The sequence below is a fragment of the Myripristis murdjan genome, chromosome 18 (genome assembly GCF_902150065.1).
Source record: "Myripristis murdjan chromosome 18, fMyrMur1.1, whole genome shotgun sequence".
Classification (NCBI taxonomy): Eukaryota; Metazoa; Chordata; class Actinopteri; order Holocentriformes; family Holocentridae; genus Myripristis; species Myripristis murdjan.
This window is the reverse complement of record NC_043997.1, coordinates 18,808,030-18,830,598: the sequence shown is the minus strand read 5'-3', so window position 1 is coordinate 18,830,598 and position 22,569 is coordinate 18,808,030. Positions and strand designations below refer to the sequence as shown.

The 22,569-nt window shown below is 42.0% G+C and overlaps 2 protein-coding genes across 3 annotated transcripts; one reads left to right on the top strand and one right to left on the bottom strand.

Annotated features, from left to right (window-relative positions):
- The first annotated feature begins 604 nt into the window (after nt 1-604).
- Nucleotides 605-4,142, top strand: cdca9 (cell division cycle associated 9). The gene is made up of 10 exons (XM_030076272.1): nt 605-821; nt 928-1,059; nt 1,171-1,199; nt 1,306-1,357; nt 1,466-1,497; nt 2,550-2,611; nt 2,691-2,774; nt 3,043-3,124; nt 3,367-3,453; nt 3,879-4,142. Exons 1-10 carry the CDS (start codon nt 707-709, stop codon nt 3,927-3,929), a joined length of 726 nt encoding a protein of 241 aa, XP_029932132.1. The 5' UTR covers nt 605-706; the 3' UTR covers nt 3,930-4,142.
- A 664-nt stretch (nt 4,143-4,806) lies between these two features.
- plin2 (perilipin 2) lies at nt 4,807-8,815 on the bottom strand. Of its 2 annotated transcripts, none has more exons than XM_030075586.1 (8): nt 8,759-8,815; nt 8,451-8,498; nt 7,865-8,060; nt 7,558-7,640; nt 7,057-7,342; nt 6,103-6,281; nt 5,718-5,831; nt 4,807-5,537 (listed from the first exon to the last, which is right to left on the bottom strand). In XM_030075586.1, exons 2-8 carry the CDS (start codon nt 8,478-8,480, stop codon nt 5,079-5,081), a joined length of 1,347 nt encoding a protein of 448 aa, XP_029931446.1. In that variant the 5' UTR covers nt 8,481-8,498; nt 8,759-8,815; the 3' UTR covers nt 4,807-5,078. The 2 variants fall into 2 exon arrangements, with proteins under 2 accessions (XP_029931446.1, XP_029931445.1); XM_030075585.1 differs by having other exon boundaries at nt 4,808-5,537; nt 7,048-7,342.
- Between the last annotated feature and the right edge of the window lie 13,754 nt (nt 8,816-22,569).

Here is a 22,569-nt window from a genome sequence, read left to right as displayed (position 1 = left end):
AATGATAATGATTTTAAAGATATTTTTCCCTCAAGGTTAGGGTGCTTGGATTAACACTCTGCAATCTGAAAAAGTAATCTCCACAAATTAATGTAAATCACAAGCCTAGTCCTTGCAAGTTTCACTGAGAAAATGGGTAATTCCACATATTGGTAAATTTATAACCACCTGCATTTTATGGAAAAACATAAACTGTGTCTACAATTTTAAAATGATAAATAATGATACTCCGAAATAGTCCTACAGAATTTTATTTGATGGAAATGTAGGGTAAATTAATTTGCCTGACGACCATATTATTGTTTTTTTGTTGTTGTTGTTTTTTTCACCCACAGTGAGCCCCGTAGTGATGTGCACTGAACTCGACGAAGATAATGTCAGCGTCCTGTTGGCAAATCCCCAAATTATTCTGGCCTTTTAAATCTTAAAAATGAAGTTGGTAACTTTTCTATTAAATTACAAGGTTCTGATGTTTGCTTGAAAAGTTGAAGTTACTCTTCCGCCAAGCAATATAGTTCTTGAATACCGGCTGCGCTGTAGATGAGAGGCAGGCCTCGGTGAGCGCATGAATACCAAATTCCTTAATTAACTGTTATAGGTGACAGGTGTGCATGTCGTCCACTGGGTGACAGAGGCTGCCGGAGGAGGGAACTCGAACAGTTTGTTGACATCAACATTTCTGTGAAGGAGAGAACAAGGCGATAAGATGCCGTCGAGACGCACGAAAAACACGGGACTGAGCAGCAGCGCCCAGGAGCAGCTGAGCAAGGAGCTGCGACAGAGCAGGCTGGCGCTTTTCATTCAGCAGTTTGAAAAAGAAGGTTTGTCTCAGTTCAACTCGTCGGTCGTCCATCCTAAAAAAAGAAAATGTAAAATAAATAAATAAATAAATAAACACACGCACTGACCTACCTGTTCTCCTTACAGCGCAAGAACACATGAACGAGATGGAGCGCAAAATGGACAACATGTTGGCCACGGTCGAGAGAGTCTTCAAAGTGGAGTTGATGAAGATGCCGCCTTCTCTTCTAAACGCACGTATTGGCGATTTAATCACAGGTGAGGTCTTATATAAGTCTACATTATCCGGTGTCCGGTTCAAAACAACAGTGTTTGCGACTGAAATCTTGATTTATTTGCTTTGGCCTTCCCGTTGTGTCGCGCCCGCAGAGGATGAACTCTCCTCAGTTGCCCTAAAGGTGAGTGGTGAACCTGTTTTTTTTTGTTTTTTTTTTTGCGCTTATAACTGCTGCCCTCTAGTGGCGACCCCTGGACTCACCTGCATCATCTCTCACCTGTTGGCAGGATGAATCACTCGAGATGCACCAGCCCCTTAAGCGGGCACCAAGTAAAAAAGGTGAAGTTGGTGTTTGGTGTACCATGACAAGTATAAGTAATTATACTTACAAGTTAACATGGTTGAGTTTAAGCATGCAAACATCTCTTGTGCTTTATAATTTTGCAGTGAAACTGAGTGAGCCATCCAAAATGTCTAAGGTAGGTAATATTCTCCGTCTGGGTTCAGATGCTCCGGCTTTTGAGTTTTAGCACATCCTCAGCCCCTCAGAAGTGCAGTATACCACTGAAGCGCAAAGGTTTTAGTCAAGTTAGATGAAGGTGCATATACTTTCCCAAAGTATCTGCCCCTTATTTCAATCATGTGCAGAAAATGTTTGCAAATTAGAATTGATTTCTTCATTTCATGTCAGGTTGATTTTTAAGATGTAGGTGGATGCAAAATGATGGCACAGTTTCAGGTGTCAAAGACTTCCGTCTCATCCTAATGTAAAAATAATAATAATAATAATGAGGGTGCTGGTTGTTTTCCTGTGCAAGTCAGCTGGGTTAACTGAACCAGAAACCTTACTTTGTAGTTGCAGATTTTTATTTCACTTTTAATTTTTTGCTCTCAATTCAGTTTAGTTTCAGTTAGTTTCCAGAGTGGGTTTGCTTGTTTCAGTTTAGGTTTTATAGTTAGAAAAATGTTCAGTTTTATTTTTTATTAGTTTCAGTGCGAGTTTTAATCTTTTAAAAAATATTATAATATGGGGGGTGTTTGTTAGGAGCAAGATCAAAGAAGTTCAGAGTAGGTGTTACATTACAAACCCAACACTTTGTGAAGGCAGTTGACTCTGTCATGTTGACGTCCCAGTCTCAGTAAACATCAACACCAATGCCTCTTCATGTTGTGTTGATAAATTTGACCAAATTGGCAAAACTAAAACTAAAGACATTTTCTGTATATTTTTATTGTAGCTTAGTTACTTTTGTAAGCACACAATATTGTTTGAGTTCATCTTCTTCTGAAGTCTATTTTAAGTTTTTATTTCAGTTAACTAGAATGTTTTTTCACACTTAGTTTAGTTTTAGTTAACTATAATAGCCTTGCTGTGGATTCACATAGTGGCAGGAAGATCATTTATTTTTCCTTGAAGCCCCAGGAGTTGATCACAGAAATGTTGTAACGTCAGAGCAGATCTGCAGAAATATTCCTGGGTTGGAAAAGACGTGTCGGCTGGTGTTGACTTGTTGTGTTTTCTTCATATCAGGGAGGAAGAGGCGGCAAAAGGACCAGAACGTTACCCAGTAGTAACAGCACTGGAAGTCTCAGGTAAGCTGTGTTGTTTGGTCATGTTGACGTGTTGGACTCCGTATGTAGATGCATTGACAAACACCTTGCTTTCTCACAGATCCTCCTCAACCACGGTCAAAAGAACTGTGTCCCGTTTGGCCAAGACCAGTGACCAGACTGTACTGACTAAACCAAAACTGAGGTTTGTCAGCAAACTGTACAGTAGATTTTGCTCAGGGCTGTTAAATCCACAAGGATTATATTTGCATAAAGATTAGGGAGGAAATCCAGATATCCAGATGATTTATGGAAAGCAGTTACTAATTGGGACCATTCTTGAATGCTCTATTCATTTACATTTTCAGAGTTTAACAAAATGGTGTAATTTGGGTTTGTACCTCTTGACCGACAAGGACAGGTTGTTGTCTAAATGAAATGAATTTACCTTCAATAAGCTTGTGTTGCTGCAGGTCTGTCTCCTCTGCTGGCGATGTGTCCTGTTTGATGGCGGGGTGTGCCCCACACATCACTATAACCACTTCACAGGGACAGGTACACTGTTTTTGATTGGCTCTAACTTGGTGCCAGCTCTTGACCTATAGGAGCAGTGTTATTTCATTAGTCAAATATTTCTCCTGTTCAGTCCGTCCAATGGTGGCAATTTAAGTTGTCATGTAATGTGAAAATATCACTCATCACTTTTATAATTGTAGGTCTGGGAGTGCACAATTCCTGGGCTGTACAGTTTTGTTTGTGAGTGCGTTTGATATGGAAGCTGCTTCTCTCCCACATAGACGGTCTGCTTTTCTGAAGAGACCAAGGACACGATCAACCTGGACCTGCTGGATGACGTGGCATGGTGCCAGATTCAGAACCTCACGGTAATATGGTATTTTTGTTTATGTGACTTGACGGGGGGTTATTTGTATTGAAGCACATTGATTGTCGAAATGCCTTTTGAAATATATTGGTGCTATATCTAGATACACCAATAAACATTTGAAAGTGTGAATGCTGAGTTCTGATCAATAACTTCACTGAATAGTGAAGGTTTGGGCCACTAGTTTGGATTACTGGACAAAATAAATGAGATAAAATCCTAAACCCTGGTATGAGAACATCAGGACTTTTTGTCATAGATATTAGTCCTGCATAAAATCTCAAATAGTAATACTAATTTTAGCCTGATATCAGCACCAATAACAAGTATAGTCTGTCATCTTTGTAGTCTAGTATAGTCTGTAATCTGTGTAATCTGTGTATCCCTAACACTTTTTTCCCTCCAAACTGTATTCTGCATTTTCAGAGGCTGATTAACTATCTCTCACACAAAGCCAAAGGCCCCACTGATGTGTAAAGATACTGCATCATCTCCAATGACAAGAATATATCGCATCTCCTTCCCAACTTGAGTTGGCAGTTTTTGTTTTTTTTTGTTTGTTTTTTTGGACATTTGCAAAATAATGTATAGAAGTTGGATTCAGTAGCAGAAATGAGCTATCGCTGTCTGTCCACACTGTTTTAATGTTTCAAAACAAAATAATAAAGGTTATTTATATAATTCTTTGAACGCTTGACTCTCAAATTCTTTGTTATTCAGAAACCTGCTCATACTTGCCAGTAGTAAGCATGAGAATAAACAGGGCTGTTGTCACAAATAGCTGCATTTTGTATCTAAATTAGAATACTTAAGATCCTAGTCTTGCTCATTATATGACGGTCAAAGATGTGGCTACAGATAAAAAACCTGTGTGCCCGTGAGCAGTTGATCTATGAACACAAGGAGTTTCAGTGGATTTACTAAAACAGGAATGGCCCAGGTAACTATTTTCTGTCTTTCCATTTGATCAACTTGCACATCGCATTCCATTCAAAAGCACTGATTGGCTTCAGATACTGCAGTCTAATGAATTTCTTTTAGGTTTGTAATTTATGACGGGTAAAACAGTTTGTTTTCGTTTTGTTTTGGCCTCCCCGTTAAAGATTTTATGTGGATGTGCTTGCCTTAGTGTGACATCAGGATTTAATGAGCAACTCTAGCAGTTTCAGTCATGTCCTATAAAATGCACTGTGGCTTCATACCAAGCTGTCTCCTAAGCAGGATGCAAGCAAATCTGTCAGGGTGCAAAATGAACTTAATGAAATCATCGCTGCTTCATGGCAACTTCATAGGCTGAAGTTTATAGTCTGATCTGTATGTTAAAAAGATACAGTAACTGCAAGTACCTGATATAAAATTTTATTTATGAGAGAACACTGAACTCACATCAAGCCAGTTAATTCTGTGCACGATTTTTAATTGACAAATCCCATCAGAGAGTGGCTGCATCAAGAATACAAGCCTGGTACAAAAACAAAATGTCTAACAATTGTTTTCAGTGCAATATGGTACTCAGAGAGGATTTAATTATCCTACAGTAACTTTTATTCTATTCTAACAGTTAAAATTTAAAAAGTATTTCAACAGAATATGTGTTGTACATCACATTTATTAAACTGTGATGGATCACTGTTGCTGCTTGGAGTCCAGTGACTCCATCTCAACTTCCATGGGATCGTCGTGGCGTGGCGGGTGGGAGGGACGGGTGGAGGGCAGGTCTGGGCTACTGCTGCTGGTGGAGGAGGACGAGGAGGTGGCTGGAGGAGGGGTCAGCCGCGGGTAAAAGGGACCGACCAGCCAGTTGAGCGGCGTGTTGTTGACCAGATAATCCATGACGTTGTCGAGGGAATCCTTCATTTTGCCCAGCTGGATTCTGCTGCTGGTCAGCACGCAGTCTGGCATATCTCTGAAGACAGCGGCCTTGTTGAAGCTCATGTAGACCTCGGCGGCAGAGCGGCTGAGTGAGAGCGCCTCTTGCTGGACGTGGTTGGGAAGGCCTTGCAGTCCAGAGACGAGGACCAGGCAGGTGGTCTGGAGCTGCTGGGTGAGGGAATGTGCCAGAGCCAGGGTGCGAGACTCGATCACCTAGGTAGAGCGGATGAGCGAAGTCAGACAACCTACAATACCTTGTTTTGCTGCTCTGTGCAGAGACAATAGAGTGACTGGATTGGAATAATGTGCAGCTTGTTTTCATCTTGCCTTGTGTCATTCATTCACTGAGATGCTACAAACCTCACTGCACACTGGTCTCCTCAAACCTCTTACCTCTGCATCATGAATGTCGTCCTGGTTTGGACCGCTGGACTTCGACTTAACCCAAGGGTTCATCTTGTTTATCTTCTGGTTGGCCCCGTCAATATTCTTTCTGCCAAATTCAATCTAGTGAAGGAAAACAAGACATTAATTTTAATGGACTTCTCTCCACAAAGAAATAATGTAGTTAACATATGTATTGATCCGACAGCCTGAATGGCATAATAGCAACTGAGCAATTTTTTTCATCTATAATCAATTAAATATCCATAATTTAATGTCACAATATTTGTTTCTTCCATTACTCCCAGTACAATCCTGGTGGTATTCCATACTATGAAGTGACTTGTGCAAAGTGACATTAAATACGACTAATATAAATGACAAGGAGACCCACCAGGTCAACAGTGTGGTTCAGCTGGGAGATGGATTCTAGGGTGCACTGCTTGGCAACTCGAATTTTGGCCAAGGCCCCGGTGTAGGCCCGCTTGCGGAACTTGGTGGAGAGGGAGCCCAGACGGACATAATAGCTGGGCTTCTTCTTGTCGAAGCCTTTCACTGTTTTGGCTTCCAGCTCTGTCACAAGGGAAGCATAAAAATATCCTTTACGGATGCCATCATTACCATGACTTTAACTTTCATCTTTGTCACTGGAGCTTTGATTTGTGAATATCTAAAGTGTAAAGGAGTAAGGATAAATTAGAGAAGCTGGAACAGCAGAGAAAACTGGAAGAGCATCTTCTAGATCGTTTAAATCTACCTGATATATTCAGCTAAGCAATGCTAGAGGATCAGGGTTTGGCATGCTTTAAGTATCTGGAGGCTTTAAAGGCATGAATAATAGTTATTCACTAATAACTCCCCTATAATGGATCCATTGATGCTAACACAGTGTGTAGGATTATGTCTACAAGCTACATTAGTCATCCCGCAGCCCTACACTTCTTGTGTTCACTTATTTTTGAGTGATGGAGAAAATTGGACCCCTGAAGCAAGCTCGGATTCTCAGAAGAACTTAATCCGATAAAGTCATGTTTTCCCTGGAAACTGGACTGCAGCCAGTATCAACACTGCAGCGTTTGCTGAATAACCAATCCTTGATAAAGGTTTAACAAAAAGAGTTACCTCATATCAAATGCCTTTCTGAATGGTATGCACTGTGCTTGCAAAAAACCTGATCATGAATGCATATTCAGATTTCGTAATCTACACATATATCATGCAAATATCTATGTTCAAGCATTATAAAAAGCCTAACAGGACACAATTACTCTCAAATAACTAATTCCCAAATTGAGGCTAATCTTGTAGCTGGTGCTTGTGTCTTGGCTTTGGCACTGACCCAGCTCACGCAGCTCGTCCTCAGTCAGGGGCAGGTAATGCTCCACCAGGTTCTCCGAGGTGCTGAGGGCCGTGTCCACCCCTGTGCTGACCAGCTGGACCACACGACTCTCCAGCACTGTGCTCACACTCCCGTTGACAACAGCCCTGGTCATCTCCACCCCATCCTGCACCGCACCCCGAGTCTTCTCCACCACACTGGTCAGAGTGTCTGAGACTGTGTCCTTGGCACCCGTCACCGTGACCGACACAGCGTCTTTAGCACTGGTTACCACATCCTTGGCACTTGCAACAATCTGGGACAGGGAAAACGAAAGAGGAAAAAAAGTCCTCACTATACATACGAGCTCAGTCCAAGTAGCAGTTGTGTAAGACAGGACACACATGTAGGTCATGGTTCAGCCCTCGAGAGACTGGCCTACGTGACTCTTAAGATGATGTGGAACTTGTAAGCTGTGTAAGACTTTGTCAGAATTGAGCCGTGTCAATCATCTGTTTTAAGATAACATACCTGCTCAGAGGGCTGGTGAAGAATCGGCAATGTTTTCTGAATCTTGTCCAGACCTTTACAGGCCAGGTCATTGGCAATGGCAACTGTGAAATAAAGGATAACAGGGGAAAAAATAAGGCAACCTGAAACAAAGAAGTTGCTGCATGGAAGCAACAGATGAAATAACTGGGTGAGAGGTGAAGATGAGTAAGATCTAGCTGCGTGGCTTGAACTTCCTGTTTTGTCATTCTGCTTGTGTGACTCAGCGGGTCCTAGTAAGGCTATAAATAAGCAGGACAGTGAAAAACGTTGAAGGCGAGATTCTTACTCTGAGGTTCCAGCTTGTCGATGATGGGCGTCGCCGTGGTGAGGGCCACGGAGGTGAAGGTCCGCACGCCATGCTCTGCAGCCTCACACACAGACCTGATGTAGGGGTGTGTGTCCTTGGTGTTGGAGTACACGCTGGACACCAAGCCATAGGTGGAGCTCACCAGGGGAAGGTTTGTCACCCTCTCAACCACATTCTGTGAAGGAATAAGAGGCAACATATCACCACACCCTTCATCCCCATTGCACTCTAAGCAGCTGTATGTTACAGCTGGATACAAGAACACTTTTGCATAACATTGGGATGCTCTACTAACAAAGACAAGAGACTATAAATTGTTTATTGTTGACTCAAAGAATGTATGAGTTGATTCCTGGCTTTAAAAGTTTACCAATAAAACCTAAAGCTGTTATTATTGCTGGAATTAAGCCGCAGTGACTTGTAATGGCCTAGAATGAACTTTTCCTCTTATCGTACAAATGAGCCCACTGCTTCCCAGTTAGTCTAGACATGGAGCATCAACAAAAAGCAGCTAAACAAACACTGTGGATCAGCTCAGAGTACAAAGTCTGTCAGACAGACCTACCTGATGTAGGACAACGTCAGCTGCCGCCATGTCTGCTGAAAAAAACACCTAGAGAGAGACGAGAAAACCACTTTAAGTCTTGTGTATTCATTAAAAATATAACAAAATTGCCCACACAAACCTAGACTGAGCTGATAAAACTGAGAGCGAGCCTGCAGTGCTTCCGTAGCCCGACAGAACATGATTACAGTCCAAATTTGACGCAGCGAGATTAATAAACTAGGTATCAACTCGCGAGAGAAACCGGACAACTGTCACAAAGCAACAACTTCAATCAGACGAAGAATCAAACACAAGTCGGGGCTCACCCGTGTAGGAGTATGAAGAGCGACTCAATGGAGTGACCGATGCTTGTGTGGAGCGACTGCAGTTGTATTTATATTATGTAATTATCGCGAGAGGTAGCACGACTCCTGACGTAAGCGACAGTAATATTTCTAGGACAAAGGTAAGGGGCAAAAGTCAAGTGGGGGAATTCCTCTGAAATGAGCGGTCACATGGATGAACAAGCTATGACACAGATGTGAACAGAATTTCTTTGTTTCATGCTGAACATTTTTTTCTTGCTAAAAGAGGATTATGAAGATTATCCTCATAGCTCCTGGGTGTCTGGTCAGGGTACTGAGTAGACCTGCTATGTATGAAGTGCATATAGGCAGCCCTAACTAAGCCCTGGTCCAGCAACTTTCTAACATCTCCATGTCAGTAATCTCCAAATAAGCAGCCAGTGTGTCCATATGGGCCCCATATGTGTTAAATGTGTGCTTTATGTGGGCAGGGACTCAGGCAGGGCAATCCACTCGGGACCCATGTTGGTCCAACATCTGCTCACAGCTGTGAAAACCCGCATGATCTAACTGTGCAACCTTAATGAGCTCATCGTGGCACAGTGACCGGAACAGATGGACTATACACATGCTGGTCTCAGATAAACCCATGATGTCGCCTACCTGAGAGTCCTGTCTGGGTGATTCATGGGTAATAACCAGGGGATCAAATTGGGCATCACATCTTGGAGCCATCATCCATCTGGATCACACCTGCGTACAACACTGGCGAGCATCACGGGTTCAGAAAGTGCTATTAACATACCAATTTGTGGGATAAACCAAATGGATTACATTCATAAAAAATCCACAGGGGCGAACACTGTGGCACCTCAATGGGATCGTCATCAGCAGTGAACGTTCCCTTCAGTTCCATTTATAGTCAATTATATTGTGTACAAGCAGAAATACCATAAAAAACATCTCTAAGCTCAAAAAAACAAAACAAAACCTAAATCTAAAGACTATCAGAAACACTATAGATTAAAAAGAATAGTAAATATGGCGCTAATGATAGTCTAAGTAACTGTTGTAATGATGTTTATAAATGTATACCTGGTTTATAAATGTGAATTGTGCAGCTAGCAGGTCGACTGCAAATGTGCAGACAGGACGAATAGGCCTACAGAACGGGGAAAAAAGTGGCGCCAAAAGAAGGTTCATTCTCAAATGTGTGTCTAATTGGGTTATGCATGAGTCACAAACCTATATGGGCAGCCTATAAACGCTGTGCATGGGTCTATCGCAGGCAGTAAACTCAGAATATGCATATTACAGCTCTACTCACACATGCAACAAATGTGAAAACACGTTGGCCAAGAAATTTGATGCACAAAGTAGTTGAAATGTGGTGTGATGTAAAAAATAATCAGCAAAGGCTTCTTACAAAAATATATTTTCTGTATAAAACAAATTTTCTGCACAAAAAACAGACTTTTATCGGAGGTAAACCAAACCAAAGTAAATTTTCCTTCATGGGACTCACACCCCCTGCAAAACATTTGCAGTGCAGGGTGCAGCCACAGTGGATTCCCTTTCAGAGAGGTTTTACAGACACAGGTAAGGGAATTAAAGAGGAGGAGGGAGTCCTCCTTAAAGTCCCTGCCATGGTGTGTATGCTGCTTTCACACAGGACGCAACAACTGCATCCACCACTCTTAAAAACCCATTTCTTCCAGTGGCTTACCTGAGCACGAGTGAATTTTCTCTGCATCCATCTTGCCTGCATTTACCCTTGCACTTGCTATAAAAATGACAAGGGATCGAGCTGGCCAGGAAGGGAGAGAAAATGGGGGAATAAATTGATTCCAGCAGCATCAGAATTTGCCAAATTACACAACCCGTGTCTGAAGTTGTAGAAAAGCTCTCTGCCGGAAGCGTGTCTGTAACCGAGTGGGCATACCAGCTGTGTAGTACGGGCCGGAAAGGGACTTTGAAAGCCAGAAATTTCAGCAGATGGTGAAATAATTATTGAGTCATTTGATGTCAGTCAGCGACCCTGTTAACCCTGCGCATTTTACGGTCATTCTGTACTGTGGGACCGTAAAAACCTTATCTCCTCTTTAATATTCACATTTATGTTTTAATGCAGCATGGTCGCTTAGAGGAGGCTTGTGATGGAGGGTTGCCGGTTTGAATCCTGAGACAGAGTGGCAAACTGTGGGTGGGGAAAGTCAATAAGCAATGAATTAAAGGTTCTTAACCCCCAGGTGCTGCTCTGAAGCTGCCCTGAGGAGAATGTGATGTTTTTTCTCAATAAATAAATACAAGAAACAAGATTACCTGGCTCTTACAGTTTTATTCCCTTCCAATTCACCAGTTCTGGGAATTTCATCATCACGTTTCAGCTGCACACTGACATAAGAAATAAAGGAAATGTCGACATGTGTGTCATGAGTACAGTGGTAAGTTGTCTCCCTTTTAAAATCTGTGTCACCACTGTAGTTGACATGTTGAAAGCACAAAATATAGAGCTATGGATTGAATTTTAGTCTTTGGCTTTGATTTGGCGAGGCAGGTGCTCAAGCTGTTGTGTGAATGGTGTATTTAGATCATGGGTGTGATGTATAAACGAAAGCACAACTAATGCTTTGTTTGGATGACACAACACAAGGAATCATGGGACCGCTGATGGCTAATGACTTGGCTCTGAATCTCAGCCCCGCTGGACATCGTGATATTTCAAATAAAAGCATCTGTCTTTCTGAAGTTGCGTGTGGTTTGTATATTTTTGGTCCTCCACCAGGCGCTCAGCTTTTTACCACACTGCATATTTAGTTTTGGAGCACGCGGGACATAAGTACCCTGTTAAGTCCCATAATATCAAATGTCGTGTCAGTGCGGTCTTTGTTTTTCAGCACGTTGTACTGTCCAATTCATTAGAGTTCACTGTCAAAGTATTTACTGGCTCATCAGCGGCGGAGCGAAAGAGGGACGGAGGCCAAAGTAGCTGCACTGATCTCGCTCCTTCTCTCTGCCTGCTCCGCAACTGCCCAAGTTATGTGGAACATGAGGTATTTTTTTATAATTAATGCAAGAAATTTCACTGAAGCAACATATCTCCTAATACATTCCTAAGTACTTAATGTACTGGTTTGAATGGTACCATATTTCAGTCATTTATTCTCACAGATGAACACGGCTGTGTTTGCCAGTGGCTCATCAGAGCCAGATGTCCAGTTCTGCTTGTGATTTGAAAACAGCGCTTCTACATTTAAAAAACTTTTTTTTTTTTTTTTTTTGCTCTTAGGCGTCACTGATCATTTCTTCAAAGAATTTTTGGGGAAGTTTAATGAAAATGAGGTAAATGAAGCAACAGTGTGGATGTGGAAGCCATATGGGGAAATGTGAGTTCAGACAGATGTTATATAGGCTAACACAGGTCAACAAGCCCCATTCAAATCCATTTAGGAGAGCCTCTATAACTCCAATGTATCCCATATGGAAATGCTGTATATACATCACAGACTCCCATTTGATTTAACAAAATTGTCCCACAGAGAGAGGATTTCTTCTTCTCTTAGTTCTGATGCAATGAATAATAACATAACTGTAAACACTTGGTGAGGATGAGCAGTGAAACTTGTGACCAAAACAGTCACTCTCGTATTTAATCAGACATTACTTAACCGGTCTGACAATTCAAGCATTTAGTGAGTCAAATAATGGTGTAATCCAACTTTTCCTTTTCCTCCACTGTTTTGGATGCACTGCTCGTGGCTGTCACAGCTGAGAAGCATGAGCCAGTTGGCATGAGAGATTTTTAGGCTATGTGCCCGATGCCAGCAACTTTAATAAAGTAAGAAATGAACTTTGTGCTTTGATGTGGCAGTGCAAACACAGTCCAAACTGAGAAGCTCTCCGCTTTCCTCTTTGTCTTTTCCAAATAGGTTTTGACAGATTTTACACCATAAGCACGCCCATATGCAGATAATAAATGGCCATATCTCAGTAACGACATGACCATCCATTAACACACACAGAAAGGTAGGCTATGCCATGCTGGACTGGACTCTGACCCGTTCATAATTTATAGTCCACGTCATATTCTTTTAATTACCTTGACAAACCCTCATGTGCTGTGCCAGCAAACAAAGTACAGCCGATCAGGCGTCATGACATCACCCTTAATACTAAAGCTGTGATTTCACCATCACAGGCCCATTGATGAAACAACTAACGAGCTCTGCTGCACGAACAAGTGAAACTGTGGTGATTGAGATGTTCTACATCCTTTACTTTTTTTGTACCATGAATATTTGTAAACAGAACTTCAAAGCTTAATTTTTGCATTCTCCTATAAAATTTTACATTGAGATAAACTTATTCTAGAAGTCTTTTTGTTTCTCTGCTGTTCAGAATTTTCCCCTTTTGAGTCAAGAAAAGGAATCTGAATCTGTTTTTGAATCTGAAGCTAAATATGCTTAAAATATGTGGGATAAAATAGGATTTATTTAAAAGTTAGAATAACTGGATTCATCAAATGCACTTGTAATCTGACCAAGTCACAGTTCAAGAGGAATACAGTATTGTTCGATCCAATCATTGATACATTCACTGTGTAGTAATGTACCAGCAGCACTGTCCCTTTAGTCCTTGTAATACCATAGCTGAATTTAAAATATTACCAACTGTTATGCCCGTGGATGTGGTTTAACAATTTTACAGTTACTCAACATGGGTACATGTGCTGAGAAATCAAAATGACATAATGAGCGTTGCTTTTGTTCACTGTCCTTATATGACTTCTCCTAAATCGTCCAAATAATCACACTCTCCCTCTCTGTCTGGGAAAAGTTAAAACTCACCAGGCCACAGCCGAGTTGACTGTACACCTATAATTTCTGGTTTAGGCTGTTTTTCTTCTCTGAGAAGAAATCCATGTTATTGTAGCAGCATTAGATGTTAGAGTTTGTCCTTAAAGTTAGATGTCATTTGGTTTTTCACCCAATGGTTAAAATGTTTTTTGTCCTAGTAAAACGTCCTGAATGTGAAAATGAAAACATTATTTTAAGAAAATCCAATGAAACTGAAACAAGTGTTCACAAATTGCCTAAATTGAGTGTTTTCTTAAATTGTGTGGTTTTTTTGTTGTTGTTGTTGTTTGTTTGTTTGTTTTATTAATTGTGTTCTAGTATTAGTTTCTGGGTGTTCTTAAATGTTTAGCTGATAATGACCACAAAGAAAAGTCCTTGTATTTATTTCAAGAAAGAAAAAAAAAAAAAAAAAACTCACCTCACTTAATAACAGTTGACAGTACTAGGCCTCATAAGACATTTTAAATCCTGAGATTATTCACTAACTTTCATATTTAATAAGTGTTCCTACCATCCGTTCCTGTGTCTATTAGCTGCTGACACTGCATCTTCACCTCCATGGCTTCATTTGAACAGCGTTTACAAGTGTTGACCACTAGATGGCACCCATGTTGAGTTCTCCTCCTCTCTGAGCATGTGATGTTCTTTCGCTCCCTCTTTTGCCTGTCGCCCTCTCTCCCTGCTTTCTCAGTCACAAAAACATCCAGTTTGTGTGCAGAGTTGAAATTCTACTTATTTATTTGCCTGAGTATAACTTAACTGAAATGAAATGATAAAAATGTCATTTTTCATGTTAAAACTAGACAAATGTCCAGTCCATATCCATCTTTGACGCACATTTTCAGCTACAGCAGATTAATCCACTCATCTTTCAGCAGAAAAATGAATGAGCTTAGTCAGTCACCAGACTATAAACCGATTTTAAGTAAAACTGATCGTTTTATCAAGTAAAAATAGAAGGTTACTGCTTCACAGATGCTGAGATTTGCTCATTTTTCTCTGCTTCATATCTTCATTAAATTAAAACTTTGGGGTTTTTGGCTGCTGGTTAGACTAATCAATCAACTTTAAAGCCTCCTTTTGGGCTCTGCTAACAGGGGTATTTCTCATTACTTTTTAACGATAATAGATGAACTGATTAATCAAATGGATCTAATCTAATGGATAGATTAACCAGCAATGACAATAATCGTTAATTGCAGCCCAGTGTTCAATATGTGCAGGGAGGTTGTTGCAGAGCTGGTAGTGGCCTGGACTGAGCTTCTCTCGTTGCTCTCACAGACAGTAGAGATGAAAAGGGAGATCTGTCATGGCAGCTCTGTCCTCCTGTTTCCCGAGGGGCTGGCTGGTGTGCAGGTGGCAGCAGGGGGATAGAGTCGGTGGGGAGGAGGGGGGGATCCTGACACGACGCCCTCCATTGTGCCCTGAGAGACGGGCAGGGCTTCGGGCAGCATGCCAAGGCTCCCGGCTGGGTAACAGATACCTGTGGGCTACTGGGAAAGTGTCACACCTCCGGATCACACACAGTCAGAGGCGCTGCATGAAGAAAGGCTGCAGAAAAGAGCGGGGAGAGCAGGAGAGTGGCTGTCTCTTTTCATGTTCCTCAGAGCAGGAGGACAAGAGGAGGGGGAGAAAGAAAGTGACACATCTTTGGTCCGGTGTTATGCTTTGGTTAACTCTACCCTCAAAGTGCTACCAGCGGTGCCTCAAACACAGCCGCTGTCAGGCAGCTGTAACTCAGCGAGCCACTAGACTGGCTGAGCCGCCCATCAAACATGTATTAATAAACCCCCAAGGAATCACGGATCAATTTGAGATGCTGACATTACGGCTATAGCCCAGCAGCTGAGGGCTCTTGGAGTGACCTTCCAAAGCAAAAGGTTGAGCATGTTCCTCAAAATGTCACACCCAAATTACAGAGCTAAAAGTACTCTGAAAATGGTTCAGAATAGCATAAGACAAGTGCGGTCTCCGAGCGCTGAGTGCAAACCTGTAAATAAAATGGCAGATGATTGAAAAAAGGCAGCGCACCTTCAGTCAGACAGTCCACTCCGCAGTGTGCACTCTCTGAGTTTGAGCGCTGTTCAACCAGTTCTGATAATTGGAATTACAAAATTAGGATTTCAAACCGTATCCTACTGAAGAAATACTTATGTACTTGTGTGTAAGAAAAAAATGTGACCTGTAGATGCGTTTTTGTCATTCTCTTCCAGTACTTTTCACCTCACATGAGTCTATAGCGTTCAGTTGTTACATGACACAAAGATCTTCTCTTTAATCTTTTTGGGGTTTTATCAGCCTCTCCCGCTGAGCACTGGTATGTGTTTGCTGATGACTTTGCTATTTAAAGAGTAACTTGTTGAAAAATCTTTGCGATGGGCTAATTTGTTCCATTAGCATGTTTCTCTTCTTTTTTTTTCTGCCTTTGAAAACAGTCTTGAGTCAACCGAGGGATCCGTTTCCAGACATGATAGTGTAATGACTGACGGCCTGAAGTGTTGACATCATGATTTTAGCTGTTTGATGGTTACTTAAAAGTAAAGTGTCAATTATCTGTTATCTCTCAATGTGTTGAGCAAGGTTACAGCATGGATTCAGACACATTTTTGTCCACTTCTTCTTAGGATGATATAAAAATTTAAACATGATTGGAAAATGTAATGCTGTTGGATCCTAGAGATTGGAGCAAGTAGAGGAAAGCTATAGGCTGTGCTCGAAAGGCTTTTGCTGGTTGTTGCATTGCATCTAGAATTTCAAAATCTGACACTAAAATACTCACTCGGGCTAAAAATATTTGCAGAGCTGCTGCTAAATTCTGTACTATTGTTCCTCCTGGCCTCATCCCAGCCCTGGAGAGGTCAAACATGCGGAAATGACTTACAGCCCAACTAGATGATGGCGGCCCTCTTGAAATAACCATTACTTCAGCCTCGGACAAACAATGGATCCAAGCAGACGGGATGTGTGCAGTGCAGCAATCAAGGACTTAAGGCTACAATGTAGGCAAGGCCGGGGTCTTGTGAAGCACGGGTCTGTGCACCTGTTGGGTGTAATCCTCAAATAATGACTCTGGCTCATTAGCTAAGACATCCTAGTTAACCATCCATATTTCCCACTGGGAAGATCAAGCCGGAAAATGAATCAACAACTGTACATCGTTAAAAGGGTGCATGAAGGTCAGCGCGGGACGAGGCGTGCTGTAACCATATGTCTCAGTGACCACCGCCATCAAACACAAACCCCTTTAGTTTTCCCTTACATCTCCCCTGAACGCACACCGTACTCCTTAATGAGGTCTTCATTTTGAGATCAGACCCCTTAATTCCACTGAAGTCCATGCACCAGAAAATTCCTTAATCCATGCACAAATCCCCTTATTTTTTTCAGATGTTGTTTTCTTTAAAAAAAAAAAAAAACTGAATTTGAAAACTCGGATTAAGGTGTATTTTCAAAAGCAAATTCAGCACCTCAAACATTTCTTCATCTGTGATATGCAGTAGAAAAGATGATTTTCTAGGAAGTTAACTGAGGGGGTTGGAAATAAATCTGTCAATGCAGATGGGAATGTAAAAAAAAAACAAACAAAAAAAAAACACATTGTGCAGTTACATTCAGTTCTGCTTCTGTTTGCCGTGACATCAAACGGGCTAAAGTTTCACATTGCATCTGCTGCAGCAGCTTTTCGCTGGACACTGAGGGCCGAGGCACAGATATAATTCCTGTGCTGGTCAGTGAGGCAGCAAAGGATTTCACTGTGTGGCTAGAACAGCGTTCCACATGACCCCACCGTGTTTTGACAATATCCCATCACAGGCCGGTCCCCTCCGAGGCAGCAAGCCGTTTTCACACAGCCGTGCTGGGATTAGCAGGCCGGCTGTTTGTGCTGGCACAGGGGCAGCTATTTGCAACTATATTTTCAGGGTGCTGTTGCTGACAACCAGACCGAGTCCGAGTAATTATGATATAATTGAGAATGATCTAAAACCAAATGTCCGAGCTCTGCTGTCCGAGTCGGTGTTTACAGAAAACAGCTGCTTAAATAGGCACTTAGAAGGAATTAGAATAACATATTTTTTTTTTACATCCCAGTGTGTGAGTGTGTCTCTGTCTGTGTGCAAGTGTGCATATATGCGTGGGTTAGCTATTTGGGCACCTAGACAGACAATCTCTTTGTTTTGGATGTGTTCGCTTAAGTCTTTGGGGGCGGACAGGAGCCAAGAACAACGTGGGAAACGGGCCCTTGCTTCATTTCTGCTTTCTCTCCGGGCTTTTCGTTTGCAGCCTCTCTGGCAGGCGGACGCTCAGCTGGCCGCTACAACGGTACCTGAGGCGTGCAGAGGTTGGGAGAAACCAAGGGAACCGAGCTTGGACCGGAGGGAGTAGTTGTAAGGGGAAGCGAGTGGCAGCTGACAGCCCGGCCAAGCTGTCTGTCATATGCCTGTCTCTCCCTCTTTTGCTCTCTCTCTCTCTCTGTTTTGCACAGTCATGCACCGACAGAAGGGAGAGCATTCACCAGAAGACGTGCACCCAGTGAGATCTCTGCCCTGGTGGTCTCTATGGGAAGCCAGTGGTCTGTTAGTCCAGCACAAGATGCTTTGTCTGAATCAACCACACTGGCTGCAGCAGAATTCACTGTGAGGTCTGGGTCTGTGATGGCTAGTGTTGCGTGACCCTGCGTGGCTGCCATCCATATTCAGCAATTAAGTGTTTTTTTTTCCTCCTTCATTTTCCAGGAAATACAGTGGATGAGTCATTTGAACTGTGACACATTGACAAAATATCAAGCACACATGCTATTGACATTACACCATAGCCTCATGTACTGTAACAAATCTTACATAAAATAGTTAGGCACTCCCTGACTAGTTATAATGTGAATTTCATGTAGTGAGGAGGAAGCCTACTGTACAACAGAGGGAAGCAGCTGGGGAGTTTGAGCTAACAAAGGGACAACGAAAGCTGTGATTTTTATATCTGGCCAGCACAAGGGAGATGGGAGGGGTAAAGAGGAAGGAGAGGAGCTGGGATGGGGCGAGAGCACTTTTCTGTTGTAGTGCAGCATGCTTGGGCACTTACTTGACCGATCCTTGTACATGAAACTGATCTCAGGGGATGTTTAGTCCTCCCTGCCCCGACTAACACCGTTCCACTCTCCTGCCAGATACCAGACTGCAGCAGATTTACCGAAACAATAGGCACCCTCATCTTTAGAAAGAGAAGGGTTTTTTCCCCGTTTTTTTTCTGTCTCTTTTTAGTAGTCTCTTGATTATTTTTCTCTGATTTTTGCAGTGTTGTAACATCCATGGAAAATGTGTTGAGAATATATCATATATCTCAGGTGAAATTTGTCATAAGATGATGGGAAAGCCCGGATTTGTATAGAATGATGGCTTAATCCTCTTGCGTGGAACATGATGCCAAAGTAATCCATCACTGACTAGTTTCTTAAGCTAAGTAAATTTGTGGATATTTAACATACCTAACAGCATAACTGGCTTTAGCAGTACAAGTCCGGCTTCATTTTTGCATGTAATTAAGTAAGTCATGATTAAACAGGGCCAAAAGCATATAATGATCTCTGTGGTATTACTTAAATTCACTTTTAATGCAAGCAACAGGTAAGCACTTGAATGGATTGAACTCCTTTCATGAATTAGTTTCAGTTATAAAAAAGCATTGTTTTCCAAATTGCATGACAGCGTCACATACTGTATATATTTTGTATCTGCTGGGTGAAACACTTCATTGAAGCTACATCTCACTTGCATTGAGTGAAAATATTCAAACCCAAGAGTTATTGTTTTATGGTTGCACCATAAAATAATTATGTCTTGTGCCTCATCTTACACACTTTTCCCTGTAATTACGCAGGACATATTTGGTATTTTTGGAAAGCAGCGTAGGTCAATCATTTAATGTGAGGGAAGAAAAATGATCATATACTGTTCTCTGACATCAATAAGCCGACTGACCTTTGGCAACAGAGTGTTAGTGTTTGGGTGTTGGTGCCCACTGCCCACATTTTTGCTTGGATGTGGCATGACGTCCCCACACAGCTCACAGTGGCCGCGACACGCCTGACAGAACGCAACTCTGCAGCTGAAACAGATCCGCGCTGACAGACAGACAGGTTACTGTACCCTTAGCAGGCCTGGCATTCTCGGGACGCTGTGGCCTGAGCCGTGGAGAGGGCTTTCGTTTCCTCCAGTGTCTCAAGCATGAGCGGACACACATACAAACACACGCACAGAGATAGTGTGCCAAATTCCACAGAGCAGTAAAGGCAATCAGGGACAGATGAGAGAGGCAACCAAGCGGTGGTAAACCGCATGCCAGGGGGACTGGAATCTACAACAAGGTGCCACAAGAAGACTCAGAGAGCCTCTCATAAAGATGCAGCACTGAAGATGTTTGGTTTGGGAGAAAGAGACCGAGGCTTTTTCAAAAACGAATCAGTGTTCTCTAAGTTTTGCTAAGAGGTGTGAATGCAAACACAAGCTAGCTGGTGTCATGCCCCATCAAGGCCATTTTCTCTTACTGGTATCTGGCAAATTCCTTGCCCCTCTTTGAACACATGTGACAAGCAGTGCTTTGAGTCTCACGCCAAATATCACTGATCAAACAACTGTGTTTGGTGTCAACTGAATGGCGAAGACAACTAGCTTACTCATAAGCAGTACCTGGTGGCAGTCTGTTTAACTTTGAAATCAGCACATGGGCATGACTCTATATGTGACTCACATGTGTGTTGTATGAGTGCATTCATATGCACTTGTAAAGTGGTGCAGCTACCTCAAAAAAAAAAAAAAGAGGTCTGGAATACATAGAGAGAGATGTATGTATGAACTATCAGACTCTCAGTTCCAAGAGATAACATGTAAAAGTGAAAACAATTATTTCCAATATAGTCCTAAAATGTTAAAAGACAAAGAAAACATTTTTTTAAAAAATCCCCAAACACATCACCACAATTTAAGAAATAAAAAACAACCCCCACATCAAAAATAGACAGCTAAAGTAATGATGCCATTGCAGATTTCATTATAAATCTGTCACCTTATTCCATAAAAAGTCCTAACCTGACTTCTACAAGCCCGTCTCATATTTAAAGACTGAATATGTCACAGGAGGCTGTCGCACAACATGGCACTGGTGTAAAAAATGGAACTTTTGGCTACATTTTTTACTTGAGGCACTTTAGATAAGTGGAAGCATAAACAGCTCATTGAGAATCCAGCCTATCATCACACTCGAACAAAAGAACTTAATCTCAACTAAAAGACTGTCATTTGCTCCTCAACCCCTTATTTGTTTGCCGCACAGGAAAGTCCCTGTAAGATCTGTTGAGCAAACATCTGACAGATGCCGTTTAAGCTTATCGAGTCCCTAAAAATACATTTGTGCCAGGGGCGGTGATTTTGCAACTCAGTTGATGGTCTCTTTTAAACAGGGTCCCACTGAACATGTCCATCAATAAGAGAAACAGTGTTTGTAACATGAGGATGTGGCTTAGCCATGCACCAGCAGTCACACTGAATGTAAACTATTCATGTCTTGGAGCATTATCTGCTGCTTGTTCAGCTTTCGTGGGGTGCCTGTGGGTTCTAGTCATGCTCTTTGGGTGCTGAGGGTGGTCAAAGTTCAACAAGAGGGTCCCGGATTCTGCCCTATTTCAAAGACACTGGACTTTTCATGATGAATGGCATGAGCAGGTAGGCTTTGTATTTCAAGGGGCTATTAACCACGATAAGTCAACCCCCAAGGTGGAGAGGAAACGATTCCAGCTCCCTCCTCAGTCTTCAGGTAAAGATTTTTTCCCTCTCCAGGGGAAAATCACATTTACATTCCAGTGCTCAGTGTGTTAATAGAGATTAAGCTGAATTCAAGCCTGCGTGTCAGGCAGCAATTCAGGTAGCTCATACCACACATACCTGTGCTATTGTGTGGCTCTCAAAGGGCATCTCGCTCAACCCTTTGAGCTTGGCTGAGGACAGATGACATTTTCTGGGGAACATTGTTATTACGGTGGCCCTGGGCAGCTTCAAAAGCGACAAGTAAGTGGTAATGCCTCACTACTGTAGGCTAAGCTTCAAAGAACTTAATGTCTCTTAGTTTAATGAAGGTACGAGATCAAAAAGGAGAGGAGTTGCCAACACCAGCCTTCCACTTTAATATAAAATTCCTTCCTCGTTGAAGTGGAAAATATTGTGGTCCTTATTGAATCAATAAGGAATGTACTTTGTTTATTTCCATATATGGCAGATTTAAGTCAACGCTATGCCATAATGCATCAGGCCATGTTTCTCAGCAAATAGTGTAGTGCATACTACAAAATAAGTTTTTTTTTGTAGCTCATTGCTGCAGTTGCATAAATCAAATACACCAGGTCAGGTAGCACTTGACCTTTTTTTTTTTATACATCATTCTACCCAAGTTTACTCCCAAAAATGCACTGTAATGCAGACGTCCATTAAAATGCACAACAATTAAAACCTGTGCAAATGAAAGAACTACTGGAGCTGGGAGGATATGGCTGTCATGGAGGTAAAGCAGGAGGTAGACCTACAGCAGCGAACTTCAATCATGTGCCGTGGTGGGCCAAGAGTACGCAGGTCTCCTTCCAACCAGTCCATTTCACCGAGTTAGCAACTGAGGAGGGACTAAGTGTTACCCTGGCTGATTGTAGTGTTTGGTTGGGATGAACGCTGCATGCTCCACATGGGTCATGGCACATGGTCAGGATTATATGGCTGCTTACTCCTTATTAAGTAATACATTATGTATTACTCATTAATCATTTCAAAACTAGGCTACCTCCAAGTCAGTTCTGTGATGGGAAACCACAGCGTTGAAATTATAACCTATAAATCGGTTGGCTGATGTTACTGGCTGACATTGGCTCATCACAGATATATCATATCAGCATGTATCTTGGCCGATATGCAAAAAGACAGAATGCGGCACAATGAAAAGCAG